At 39.8% G+C, this 13,804-nt stretch overlaps 3 protein-coding genes across 7 annotated transcripts in view; all 3 read left to right on the plus strand.

Annotated features, from left to right (window-relative positions):
• The window catches only part of LOC115677897 (uncharacterized), an 87,068-nt gene extending 77,472 nt beyond the window's left edge, over positions 1-9,596 (plus strand). Inside the window, exon 3 of the transcript XR_008814674.1 lies at positions 9,498-9,596. The gene's annotated coding sequence lies outside the window, so the exon portion shown is untranslated. The remainder of the gene's footprint in view (positions 1-9,497) is intronic.
• On the plus strand, positions 6,346-9,596 carry LOC115677751 (ras-related protein RABA5a-like). Of its 5 annotated transcripts, none has more exons than XM_030600973.2 (4): positions 6,346-6,432; positions 7,296-7,550; positions 7,664-8,028; positions 8,559-9,596. In XM_030600973.2, the coding sequence occupies exons 3-4, from the start codon at positions 7,689-7,691 to the stop codon at positions 8,894-8,896; spliced, it is 678 nt and encodes a 225-aa protein (XP_030456833.2). In that variant the 5' UTR covers positions 6,346-6,432; positions 7,296-7,550; positions 7,664-7,688; the 3' UTR covers positions 8,897-9,596. The 5 variants fall into 5 exon arrangements, with proteins under 5 accessions (XP_030456833.2, XP_030456834.2, XP_030456830.2 ...); XM_030600974.2 differs by having other exon boundaries at positions 7,296-7,466; XM_030600970.2 differs by having other exon boundaries at positions 6,347-6,432; positions 7,628-8,028.
• Positions 9,597-11,242: 1,646 nt separating this feature from the next.
• LOC115677752 (putative yippee-like protein Os10g0369500) lies at positions 11,243-13,602 on the plus strand. The gene is made up of 3 exons (XM_030600975.2): positions 11,243-11,482; positions 12,503-12,611; positions 13,091-13,602. The coding sequence occupies exons 1-3, from the start codon at positions 11,340-11,342 to the stop codon at positions 13,172-13,174; spliced, it is 336 nt and encodes a 111-aa protein (XP_030456835.1). The 5' UTR covers positions 11,243-11,339; the 3' UTR covers positions 13,175-13,602.
• The last annotated feature ends 202 nt before the right edge of the window (positions 13,603-13,804 follow it).

A 13,804-nucleotide genomic window follows, 5' to 3' on the forward strand; every position in this document is an offset into this window, starting at 1 on the left:
CAAGAATATATAAAGATAGAAATCACAAATAACCCAAACCGACTTCTGCGGCGAACCGTACCTTAGATTTATTTCTTCTTATTCTTTCTCTGACATGTTGACCGAATCGAAGTCCAAAATCAAAGTTCATGTTGGACTTTCCTGTTTGACAACAAATACTCCAATTCGTATGCGGAAATTGTTGTGCACTTCAACGAACTTGTATCCAAATACAAAGGTCCAAGATTAATTATCCATTATTGAACGTCACTTTATTTGTTGCTATTATAATTGCCTAATCGTCCACAATCGTAGATACTTAATGCCTAATTGTGTTGGCCTAATCTTAATATTATCCTAATAATCGTTGTACAAGTTCATGATAGATGAAGATGTATATGAGCAAATTTTAGTATACCAAGTTTAAAGAAACGGCTGCCAGATTTAATGAGAAAATTAGGTACAATTACCTTTCATCATGTCCAATACGGCAAAATATGAGAAAACATCGAATATAGTAAATTTGATCTAGACAAATAGGGTGTAAATTAGCATCAAGCTTCGTTACTCCGGAAATGTGCAAGTAACCCTTTGTTAGACGCAATTGTCCGAATGCGTTTTTATCATCATTTGACTTGGAAAAACTCACTATTTTTATACTACTACTTATCCAAACTATGATAGACATCGCGAAGTTTATAAATTATGTTATGACTTCTGTATATTGTTGCTGAAAATTTGGGGAAGTTAAATTGGAATAAAATATAGGTTGACTTCGTCTTGTAGAAACTTCCGTCGGGCAGATGCCGTCTTCCTTTGGTTACTGGAGAAAAGAAATCAGATTATAACTTCTAAGTTTCCAGACGGATTAGAATATAATGGATTTAACATGCGACTATCCGGGGGAAAATTACGGCTATCCAGACAAATCTTTGGAGTAAATCCGACCGCCAACGGCTCATTATCATCATAGAAAGAGAAATTAAGAATCAAATTGATGTTTAATCTACAACCCTTTTTCAATTGTTTGACTCCTATGTTTGGTACTAGCAAGGCCAAGCGGATATCTAATCGGTATCACGTCGTCATCAAGTGCAGTGTACCGGGTCTAACATCTTGGATGGACCATATATGACATGCTCTGAATAGATTATATAGTAATCCTCTTTCTCTGAAAATATCCCGCGAAAAATACGCCAACCCATTATCTTTATTTAGATATGTCATGAAGCCCTACTAAATTTCTAATTTCCTTAGGTTCACAAACGATTCAATTATACCATCATACTAAATTGCAGTACTCCAATCCTCAATCCAAACCCTAAGGCTTGAAAGGACAAGACAGAAAGGCAAAGCATAAGGCTTCACAAAACAAAACACTCAGTTCAGCATCCTCGTTTTGTAAGAAAAGGGTAATAATTAAATTAAGATAGGAGTGGTGGAGATATACGAAGCTGCCGTAGATCAACTTTTTGGCTATGTAATGATAGGCAGACTCAGCTAGGTGAGAGCCGATGGGGAGAGCCGATGCGCATCTGCTGGCCAGCCTTAAAGCCGAGATCGGAGAGAGGGTTCGGCGGCGGGGGGGGGGGCATTGATAAGTTGTATAGTATATATAGAGAGAGATCGCCACCTGTAATCATGGTGGAAATTAAAAGATAAAGATAACACTTTGATCTACATGGAAATCGGATAAAGACAAATAACTCGTTTATGTCTTGCTTGATGTGTTATCTTCACGCTGATTCATAGAAGATTATTTTTGTGATATAAGATAAGATATATATGATGTGATGAATACAAAAATAACTTGTAAAAATGAAGTATCATGGTTAGAAGGATTGATACCCGAGCAACATTGGTCTCTCGCCTATTATTCCGTGCTGTCCTTTAGTTGCTTTCCCTCCTTCCATTGGAATCTAAACCCTGTTGGAGATCTCGTTCATTTTGAATCTTTGTTAAGAAAAAAAACGAAATAGACAAAAATTGCTAAGTGGGACTTAAAATTCCATCAAGTTGCCCTTAATAGCAACATTGGCATCTTATGCAACTAGTATAAATTAATCGAAGTAGGAAACAATTGAAGGAAAATTAAAATAATATTGCCAAAAACTCAAACGAGTCCTAAGGAAAACATGACTCCTAATATGTAAAAATGGTGAATTATGAAGTGGGGCGGGGTTCTGGGGAAGGACCGGCCAGATCCATCCTCGCCCCGCCCCGCATCCTCGGCCCAACCCAAATGCGGGGCATGAAACTTTGCCCGGTCCCCATCCCAAACTATGGATTGTAGGTTTTTACTCGCCCCATTTTGGGGCGGAGCAATGCGGATATATCAGGAGGAAATTGCCGTCCCTATCTATCGAAGAGGACGGCGATCTTCGCCGTTCATTTCGTTCTATTTAAAGGATCAATATGAAAAGCAAAGGTGTAATATAGAGATGCAAACAAGGGGAAAAAAAGTTAAGGATGAGATTGAATAATCCGCGAAAGTTCAAGGACCGTTCATATTACCAAACCTTTTTGTTTTATTGCCAACCTATTCATCTGCAATGAAATGACATAGAGCAACACAATTTGACTTGATTGGGGCAATTTTATAGATTTTCTCTTTTTGTCAAGCTTAATTACACTGAAACACCAAATGGATCAAGAACAGATCATCTTGGGCTTTGTTCTTTTTGGTGGATGACATTTTTGAACCGGTCCGGCCCACACTTGAAATTCCCAGGCCCAATCGTCAAGCCGGGTTGGACCGGGCCAAGCCCAATGCTCAAGCCCACATTTTTGGCAATATTGCAAAGTCACATTTCCTGATATTGTGAAAAGTCCATAAACTTTTATTTTGGTTGCACTCACTAGTTTTTCTGGTCTACATAACCATTAAATGTTACTTGAAAATTGTTTCTTTTCAATTTTTTTCATCTTTTAGACCAAAATAATGTCGGCCACATGGTTAACAAAGTTAAATAAACAGAGAGGATGCATGGTTGATGAAGTTAACAAAACTTAATTAATAGAGCTTCTTTTCATCAAGAAAAACAAATCAGTTCATGTTCGAGTAACACTTAACGGCTATAGAGATGAAAAAAATTAATTACTTCAACAAAAATTAAAGTTTCGGGACCATTGTGCAATGATGCCAAAATTGAAGGATGGTATGTAAATTTTCAAAGTTCGGCGACAGTTATGCAACAATACCAAAGTTTGAGTGGATTTTTAGTAATTAACCCTAATTTCAATGTCTTCAAACACAATTAGGTCGAATCCAACATGCCTGAGTTTTTGTCTAAAGCTCATCCCAATGATGGCAAGCCTCTCGAGCCCGTCAAGGGTCGCCCTTTGGCTTTTAGATTGTAATATCAACTCCTTGGGCAAGGTGGGCAGTTCACCAGCTCCAGATGATGTATCGAGTGGACATGCATGCTAACCGCTACCGAATTCTCTCAACTCCATCAACCACGATGATGCCCATTTCATCAATCTCATTAACCACGTAGTAAACATTATTTGGCAAAGCAAGATGCCGACAGAATTAAATTCGATTTGTTTGTTCTTGTTGGGTTCTGTTGGGGCGTTCTTTTCAAATGAGCAGCAAACCCTAAAGGATGAAGATTTGGGCTACTTGCTCTGACAAGAAATGGACCAAAGAAAGTTAATGGGGGGGGGCAGTGCATATGGTCCAATTCAGCCATTGGCAGCAATGCATATAGGCCGTTTGGACCCTTCTCCCCAGCTAAGCTTTTAGCTGCATCAAAGTATTTAATGGCCTGTTCATCATAACTACTCAATGCAAACCACATTCAATGTTACCCAAAAAATGTCCCCTACTCTTGTGTTATTGCATGCCAGAGTTTTAATTTCATTTTCTCGTTCATATTCTCCAGGTAGAAGGAAGGGAAAAAAACCATATACTTATGTGTGCATTTATGGATGGGAATGGCCATATCCATCTGTATCTTGATTGGGATTTCGATGGTTGTTGACGATGCAACGGATAGATACTTATAGTCAAGATTCTTGCTATTGGATTTGCTAATATGTTGCATGCAGATCGATGAAGACACTGTTTGGCACAAGTTAATAAGGCCATTAATTGCGTGGAAATTCACTGAAGTTCCGTCCTTGTTAGATCGTCCATCCAATTCCGCTTGATTCTTTTTAATTGTATTGAATATTGTTTTCAAATTGGCATTCATTTAATATCCCTTTGGTGTCATTGACCTAAGAGATGTCATTTCTAGTCTCTATCTTTCTATTTCTATACATGGAAAGTTAAAAAATAGACCACATAATAATTCAGAATAGATGTGGGAATTGATTTATGCGTACTTTTTCCCCATTTTAATTTATATAGATATGTAATGTGTAAATTTGATATGAAAGAATATAACTTTTTAATTCAGAGATTCACATACACAGAATCTAGAAAACTTGACGTTAACATTAATTGGATTTTAAATCAAACATAAGTGATTTAAGTGTAGACATCACATGATAGTATGATTTCATAAAATGATAGTTGTTAGATCATGGTTGTGCAAGAATATAAAAACCTCGCGATAATTATAGAAGAAGTACAAAAAAATCACTCAATTATTTTTTCGGTTCAAAAAAGAAATTGCGACTTTATGCATTGTTGCCAATTTACCTTATTCTCGTAAAAAAAAAAAGATTAATTATCGACCTCTTCGCATCTAATAAATTAGGGTTCAACCAAATATAGCAAATACAAATCTTGAACTAACAAACATAAAGTCGAAACAAAATCGAAAATTGGGAATATCCAAATATGAAATATAGGCAGTTTGTATATATTGAAAAAACCCGAGAGAAAAAAAGAAATATGTTAATTATATTATTTGAGAGAAATTTTGGATTCGACACGACCTTATTGTAATATCGACAGAAAATAGTAAAAATCTTCTAAAGAAAGTTATTTTTGAAATAACAGCAATAAATTAGGGTTTGATGGACACATTGTAATATAATTATTTCAAAGCAATTTTTAAAATAATAAAAAAGGGGAGAACGGAGGAAAGCTCCGGCGATGCGGTGCCGACATTGCGGAACCCTAGGTGACGGGCCGCCAATGTCGCGCAACCCCATGTGGCGCAGCTCACCTCTGCTATGCTCATGGGGCTAAAACTTAAATTCATATAGTTTAGCGAAAAGCAAAGTCGGAATAAATTTTTTTTTTATTAGCCCCTCAAATTGCATTCGAAAATGCTAAAGCCTAAAGTAAGGGGGACGTAGGGGGATCAGCCTTAAGCTTTTAGTATTTATCTATTTGTAAAGCGAAATTTTATACCAAAGGCCCTCGAGATTGTATTACCAAACACCAATACATCGGCTCAAGGATCCTTGGATGCCCAAATCTGATTGTAAATGCTTTTTATAAGATGCAGCCGTGCCAAGTTTGGAGGCTCCTCTCGACAAAGAGTCGTCTATAGATGAATCCGATCAAGATTAATCGGCTTTTGACATGGGGTGCAAGGACTTTGTCCAAACTAAAGGGGCGGCCCCCAATGTCGACGATCCTAATCAGAGCTCGGGAATTCAACGCTAGCTATCAATAAATGTTGGACGGGGAAAATGCCATAAATGATTCGAGAATTTTTAACTCAACGCGCAATGCCGTTCTTAAGCTTTTAATTTTGTTAATGTTATCCCTGAATTTTCAATTTATTCAATGTGGTCCATGAATTTTCGGTACATATTCAATTTAGTCCATGGACTAAATAATCCAGACATTAGGTTGAAACCAAGGACTAAAGATTGAGCATTTATCGAAAGTCAATGGGCCACATTGAACAGATTAAAGATATGAGGACGGCATTACAGATTGAGCCAATGTTCACTGACCATCTGATGCGATCATCTCGTGTTTTATTTGAGGTATGAACAGTTATTGTCTCGGGAAAACGGGCGCGAACCCCGGACTCGCTAGCATATAGACAATGCGAATTGAAATTCCCGACATTGGATCCATTTAAGAATTTTTTCCCCAAATCATTCGTTGGAGATTTAAACTAAGAGCAAAGACATGGGAATTAGGACAATCGAACATCTGGGGTTGGTTCCTGAACTGGGGGGGGGGAGGGACTTGAGGGGGGTGGGGGATGTGGGAACGTGGTCGTGGTCTCTTTCTACATAAGTCGGAACGAAAGCGTATCATATCATCATCCATCGATCGATCGATCGAATCAGATCTGGTCGGAACACCGCAAGGCCAATAGGTATCGCAACACCAGCCCCCCTCTGGTCAAATTCAGTCTCTCTCTCTCTCTCTCCCTCTCTCCCCGCGTATGTCCAAACCCTAACCTCCCTCCCAGATTCGATCGGAACGATCCGTCTCCGGTCCCGCATTGGCGATCGGAAGCGCGGTGGGGGTCCCGATCGTGTTCTCGCCGGAAGAAGGGTGGCGGAGGAGGAGTGTGATCTTCGCAATCGGTACGCTTCGGTAGTCCGTGCCCTGGGTTTGTGCGGGTGTGCATTGGGGGGCGTCTTCTTCTTTTGGGTTCCCGCGTGTTTGATTGATTGCAAGCTTTCGTTTTTGATGATCTTGTTTCCTCGCAAGCGGCAGCGATGGCGTGAGGACGTCGCTCTTGCTATTTCGGAGTCGACATTGCTGGTTTGTTCGTGGGTTTTTTTTGTCTGAAAGCTCCCGAAACCTCTCTCGCGGGTCGTCTTTGTTTTTTTTTTTTTTTTTGGTTTTCTTTGCTGGGGTAGTTTCGCGTTGGGCTCGATGGGATCTGCGTTGCACTTGTCGTGGAGAGGGCGGAGTGCGACGTCGGCGAGCTCGTGATTGCAGTAAAGTGCTGATTTTTCTGATGATCAAGTCTCGAAAGCTGCCGTACAACTGAGAGCCATTTCCAAGTTTTTTTTCTAGTTTGGCAGAGAGAGGGAGGTGCATTCGTTTCAAGAGAGGAATGGTGTCGTGATCTTAGGGGTTCTTTGACCTTTGTTATCTGAGGGAGATGGTCCGATTTTTGGAGAATTTCAAAGCTTGAATAGGGGCCACCCCGGTCCATCAGTTTAACAGAGCCTGTTACTTCGAATTTTCCGTTGCAGGAGGGGAAAGACTTGGGAGTTTTGGTGAAAGGCTCAAATGCGTGTCATATGCTGATTCTGCTCAGCTTTTAGCTTACTTTAGCGATCTGTTTTTGTCGGATTACACTCGTCGAGCGTTAAGAGCGGCAGAACATCCAATGGATAGCTCTCATTGTTAAACTTTTAGAGCAAATGGTGCAATTATCTTCTCTATAAATATCAATGCAAGGCTTTCTGGACTCTGATTAGCTATTTTTCTGCAGGAGATTGACCGTTTGGACCAGCTCTGAAGTTGACTCTTTGAAAGCTTCCAGCAGTATTGCATGGCGTGAAGAAACTTGAGTGGAGTTGCAAGTCATATTACTCTAGACACTGGTCCAACATTTGCATTCAGAGAGGAGCTCAGATCGACTTCCCTTATGCTGAGCCTTCAAGTAATGTTTCGCTGCTTTTTCCTGCATATTCCTTGCCTGGCTTGGAAGTTTCCTATTTAATCTGCCTGAATTTCCCTTTTTGAGGTAATTTAGTTTTTACTCTCCTCTTGCGAACAGAAAATGCTTCGACTATGATTTTGAGCGACCCGATTGTTTTGCAGATTATCAGAGTATATGCTCTTGTTATGGTTGCGTAGATACCCAACCTGTGACGAGAGAAAGATGGCTTTTCGTGGTGAAGACGAGCAGACGGAGGATTACCTGTTCAAGATAGTTCTTATTGGTGATTCAGCTGTTGGGAAATCAAACTTACTTGCAAGATTTGCCCGGGATGAGTTTTACCCCAATTCAAAGTCAACTATAGGAGTAGAATTCCAAACGCAGAAGATGGACATCAATGGAAAGGAAGTGAAGGCGCAAATTTGGGATACAGCCGGCCAGGAGAGATTCAGGGCTGTTACATCTGCATATTATAGAGGAGCAGTTGGAGCTCTTTTGGTCTATGATATTAGCAGACGCCAAACATTTGATAGCGTTGGTAGATGGCTTAATGAACTTCACAGTAAGTGAATGATATATAGTTTGATATGCTTATGCTCTGGTTACTTTTTCATTCTTCTCTTCCTGTTGAGTGCATTGGCTTGGAAACTAGTCTTTGGTCATTGGAAAAATCTGTATGGTGGAAATTGATGGCCATTAATTTCTGGTGCTAATCCTGAAGCTTTATGCTAGCAAATTAGTTCATCAACATTGTTCCCTTTTCGTAAAGAAATTGAATTTTCGTTTATTCTTAGAACATTGTAATCTGTTTTTTCTATCCTCTTTCCGTGTAAATAATCACATCTTTGGCCAGTTAAAGCTAATGCCACTTGTAGCATAATTGCATGTATTTGTTCTCTTTCCACATTTTTTTTAAATCTATGGAAAAAAAAAAAGAATGCTTGCATTAGTATGCACTACTGAGAACTAGAAGTCTTATTTTGTATATATGCATAAGGTGTTCTGTTTCCACATCTCTTATGGCTATGGAAAAAAAAATGCTTGGATTAATATGTACTACTGAGAACTAAAAGTACTTTCATCATCTAACAGCTCACTCCGACATGAATGTTGTGACTATACTTGTCGGTAACAAGTCCGATCTTAAGGATGCAAGGGAAGTGACAGTCGCTGAAGCAAAAGCCTTGGCGGAAGCTCAAGGCTTGTTTTTCATGGAAACTTCAGCCCTTGATTCCTCGAATGTTGTTGCTGCATTCAAGACGGTGGTTGAAGAGATATACCGAATATTAAGCCGGAAAGTCATCGCTTCACAAGAACTGAAGAAGCAGGATCCAATATGGGTAGGTAATGGAAAGACTGTTGTTTTACAGGGTGATGGTAATCAGGAAACCGATGCAGCACCCAGAAAAGCTTGGTGTTGTTCTGCTTAGGATTTTACATAGGTTAAAAGCTTTAGCCTTTTATTTCACACGATTTCTTCTTTCTCCCCTGGTCGAAATGCTCAGTAAATACTGATTTTTTTTTTTTTTCACTTTTTTGGGGGTTTATGATGGTTGAAGCAGAGGTATGAGGGGAGAGAGAATGTACATGACCTGTGGTGGATGTATAATGTATGGAGCAATCTGTAGTTCATACAAATGGTGCATCTGTCGTTGCCGTCTGGATGATGAACTTTTGTATGAGCAATTCCCTCCTTGTTACCTTGAAAGGAAATTCCAGCTGCCGTCAAGTCAAGTCCCTTCCACAGATTGTCTAAAATGATGAGGATTTTCTTCTTCGGGTCGCTTACTAGCCTCTTACGCAAAAGATCTGCTCTTCCAAGTACAGTTTCCTCATTAGTCTTCATGCCTAACATATGGACAGTTTCTGCTCGATGCCATGTTAGGCTTGCAGCTTAATGAGGAAATAGTACTTGGAAGAGCGAGTCTTCTACGTAAGAGGCTACGAAGCTACCCGAGGAAGAAAATGCTCATATTTTATACGATCTGTGGAAGAGACTCGACTTGAAGACGGTTGTAATTCCCTTTTAAGGTGACGAGGAGGGAATATCTCATGTAAATATTCTTGATCCGGACGACGAAAACAGATGAAACTTATTGTTGATATCTCAAGAATCAAGATTTCATTCGATGTTTTTAGTGTCTTACCACTGTTCCACATATGAAGTTTTCTGTTCTGTATAGAGGTAAAATGCTATTGCTATGCCACTTGCTACTCTTGGTTATTCTTTTTCTGCCAAATTCTAGGTCACACACTATACCAGGCTCTATCGCGCAATGCTGGAACGAAGCATTACTTGCTCTGATATACGGTGTCAACCGCAGTCGAGGATGGTCCTTTGCATCTTGTTAAGAATGTCTGTTTTTTAAACGATTGGGTTAGCCAGAACTGTATTCTGTCATTGAGATGCGACAGCTCCTTAATATTCTGTGCAATGCTTCAAGTTGCTTTCATTTGTAGTGACTGCAACACTTGGTTCTCTTCCTTTTCTTGAGCTATGTTGGACATTGGAGTGTGCATCTGCCCGGCGGGTCGGGTCGGCCTGTGTATTCCGCTTCTGAAAAATTGGAATTGCGAATCGAACCAAAAGGAGCCGGTGCAGGCTAATGAATGATACAGGCCCAAAAAAGTTGGCTCCAAACCTGTTTTTGATAGTGGATTCTGAGGGGTGCGGTTGTATTCTTCTCGAAGGATCATCACGAGACGGGGATTCATTCGAGCTATCACCTTCGGTGCATGCGGCACAGGAGCTCTCTCATTAGGAGCGTCTTTCTTTGCAAAGAAGCAGGATTTGATTTTGGCTGAAAGGGTAGGCTTGAGATTTTCTCATTGGGAATTTGTCAGATGCGCCGTGTCCTTTTCCCGACCTCTCTCGGGCTTTGCTCGAACCAATATCGCAAACCGGGTCGGCCTGCGCACCCAATAAGCAAAGAAAAGCCTTCTGGGTTTTGGCCCGTGGAGACCCTCTCCACGAGAGGATCAAAAACGATGAAAATGTGTTTGATTTATCTTTAGAATTACTATCCTTATTTTTTAAGGATAATGACACAAACAGTCTCTGAATTTTGACTCAATATGTAATTTGATCCATGAACTTTTAATTTGTTCAATGTAGTCCCTGAACTTTAACATAATGTTCAATGTGGTCCCTGAACTTTCAATTTGTTCAACTTGATCCCTGAACTTTTAGTAATTGTTCAATTTAATCCCTGAACTATATGAAAATATACAACATAGTCCTTGAACTTGAATTAAAAAGAAAAGAAAAGAAAAGAAAAAAAAAAAATTCAAAAATTCAAAAAAATAATATTAAAAATTAGTTCGGGTAAAATTGTCACAATGCTTTAGGGTTTTTGTGGTATGTTTGGGGTAAAATTGTCACGTATGACTGCTTTGGGATTTTTGTGGTCAAAAAAATAGTTCAGAGTAAAATTATCACATGGGATATCTTTTTGGGGTTTTGGTGATCAAAAAATAGTTCATGTGTAAAATTATCACAAAGTGCAACTTTGGGATTTTTATGGTCAAAAAATAATTTGCCAAATGTATCATAAACGTATCAGTTAGGCTTTTCGTGGTATTAACCCTTAGAATTACTATCCTTATTCTTTAGCCCTTTCGGCTTGCTTGCTCAGCAAGTTCATAGCGGACAAGGCATATCAAATCGCGCGAATAAAAATAAAAATCATATAATAAAATTAAGACTAAGGAAAACCATGCGAACGCACCATAAATTCCACCTCCGATCAGAAAAACTTCTTACTTGGAAGGGGCCAAAATCGGAAGATTTGTTGTCTCTGCACATGTCCGTTCCGTTCGTCGATTTGGGGATTAGGGTTTCGGCGTCTCCCATTTGAATCGAAACCAACAGGCATGGGGCGATTGTACATACAGCACCTGAGCGGAGAGAAGATATTCAAGTGCAGGTTCTGCAGGGTGGACTCGGCGTCCCACGACGACATCTCTTCCAACGAATTCCGCGGCCGATACGGCCTCGCGTACCTCATGACAAGAGTGTGAGTTCCCTTTCCGGATTCCGTTTCCGGCGTTGCGAGCTTTTTGGTGTGATTCGGAGTTTACCCATTTCGTGTTGCGCTGTTTTTTTTCCCGGCTAATGATTGGCAAAGATGGGGATTTTTATTTCCTCTGGGTGGTGGTTTTGGTGATCGTGGGAGGGGGGGGTGCATGTTTTTGAATTGCGGCTGTTGTGCTTTGGGGCATTGGCCTGGACAGTGGACGATCTTGAAGGATTGTTGTTTTGATTGATGGGTATGATTGGCTGATGTTTGAGGGGCATTGGTAATCGATGATCGTTTCTCTGTACTTGCTTTTGGTAGCTTTGAATTGGTGATCCATAAATAACCGGTTGGTCTTTGAGTGCGTTTGTGTCTCTGTGCGCGCGCACGAGAGTATGCATTTCTAACGTACTCGCTTTTCGTAGTAAGCAAACTAGTCGAGTTTTGTGAACAAGTGGCAGTATCTTTAGTGTTATTCGGAAGGAGCAGGCTTTCGTTTGGCAAACATTAGCTCTGTGGAGTCTGTAAACAAGCGATTATTTACAGGAAGATGACTCAGTGCTGTGTTGTGTTGTGAATGGTGTCGAAGCAAGTGATAACTTACTTCGCTTGAAATGGTGTTCCCACCATTCTCTGGATAACTGCCCCGGTATAGTAGACTGGCGTCTATGTGCTGCTATCAGGAACTAATTTGACAGGCCTTTAGCTTTGCCGTCGCATTATTATGCTGTGCAGTTTTAGTGTGTAATAATGTTGCAATTCAGTTGGTTCTCTGGTAATGCTTTCACTGGCTGTTTAACTATGGGCAACTTGATATGTGGAAACTACTATCTTTTTCTTGTCACTAGGAAAAGTACGTTTTTGCTGACTTGTTTTTGCTTCCCTTCGTAACTTGACTCCCAACTTTTTGTAGTTTAATTTGGACAGTTGCTCTTTTTAACTTTATTGCTTAGATTGAATGCTTGCATCGTAAAAAGAAACAGATTATATGTTGTAATGTGCTGTTGCTCAATTTTGCAGGGTAAACATCTCCATTGGACCCGAGGAACAACGTCATTTATCTAGCGGATTACATACCGTGAATGATATTTATTGTAGCTCTTGCCAACAGTTACTGGGATGGAGATATGTGAGTTTTAACTTACTATTCTATGTCATGGTCTAGGATGCTTTAGCTTGCTCGACTATGCATGAAACCAACCCTTGTGGAGGAAGAGATTACCTCATGTTCTCTGAACTTCAAGAAATGGGAATTGCATTCAAAAGTCAAAATTTTGCAACTTTTTAAGAAGACGTTTCAGCTAAATTGGTTTTTTCTAAGTCTGTGCATAGTACATTAATTAGTTCTCTGAACTTCAAGAAATGGGAATTGCATTCAAAAGTCAAAATTTTGCAACTTTTTAAGCAGACGCTTCAGCTAAATTGGATTTTTCTAAGTCTGTGCATAGTACATTAATTAGAGCAGAGCATGCTTTGGCTATAGTTTCCGCTTGTTTTCAATTTAGTGAGGGATGGGAACTTCATTTGGAAGGGAATTATTGTTCTCATGAATCTTTCTCTTTTGTTGGATTTTCCCTGAAACCCTTTTCAATGGTTATTTATCTCCAGGAGAAAGCTTATGAAGAAAGTGAAAAATATAAAGAAGGAATGTATGTTCTGGAGAAAGAACGCACGTTGAGGGACGGTTGGTGATCAATAGTACAATTACAACCATTATTGCTGGAACAGGAAGACAAAGTAATGCAGCAACATGCTTCTTTCATGGTCGAGGATGGCCATCTTTGTGAAGCGTATATTATTTTTGGGTCGATAGTAAGGTATATCGTGGATTCAGTTTGCCGAACTTCTGCAGAGGCTTTATGGAACCCTGCTGTGACAAGTTCAACTGATTTTGCCTTTAGTTTCTAGGATGAAACTCTAGCAGAGAAATTACAATTGTGGCAAAAAAACGTCGATATAGCTTAGGGATCATACGTTAAGCTGGCAAAATGGTCTGTCTAGTGGCAATTTGTATATGTTGCATGGACAGTTTTGTGTATGATAATTATGATGCTATAAGAGTGACTATATTTCCTCTTTAAAGACAGGACTACACAAGTTCCTGCAGATTCTTACATGAATTGCTCAGTTAAGGGACGTGGACGAATCGAGTTCAAGTGGTTGGTGGCTTTGCAATTTGGACCTCTAAGAGTTGCAGAGGTGTGATTCTAATGTTAGATGACTCGGAGATGTGGATTAGCTTCTAATGGACCGGCTAGTAGTGCAAAGGGCGGAGTGATGGTAATGTAACTAGGGTTGATACCGAATGGCGGAAAGATGATT

This window comes from Syzygium oleosum, unplaced genomic scaffold (genome assembly GCF_021117445.2).
Source record: "Syzygium oleosum isolate NSW1041296 unplaced genomic scaffold, Sole_v2.1 Sole_v2.29, whole genome shotgun sequence".
In the NCBI taxonomy this organism is placed as follows: domain Eukaryota; kingdom Viridiplantae; phylum Streptophyta; class Magnoliopsida; order Myrtales; family Myrtaceae; genus Syzygium; species Syzygium oleosum.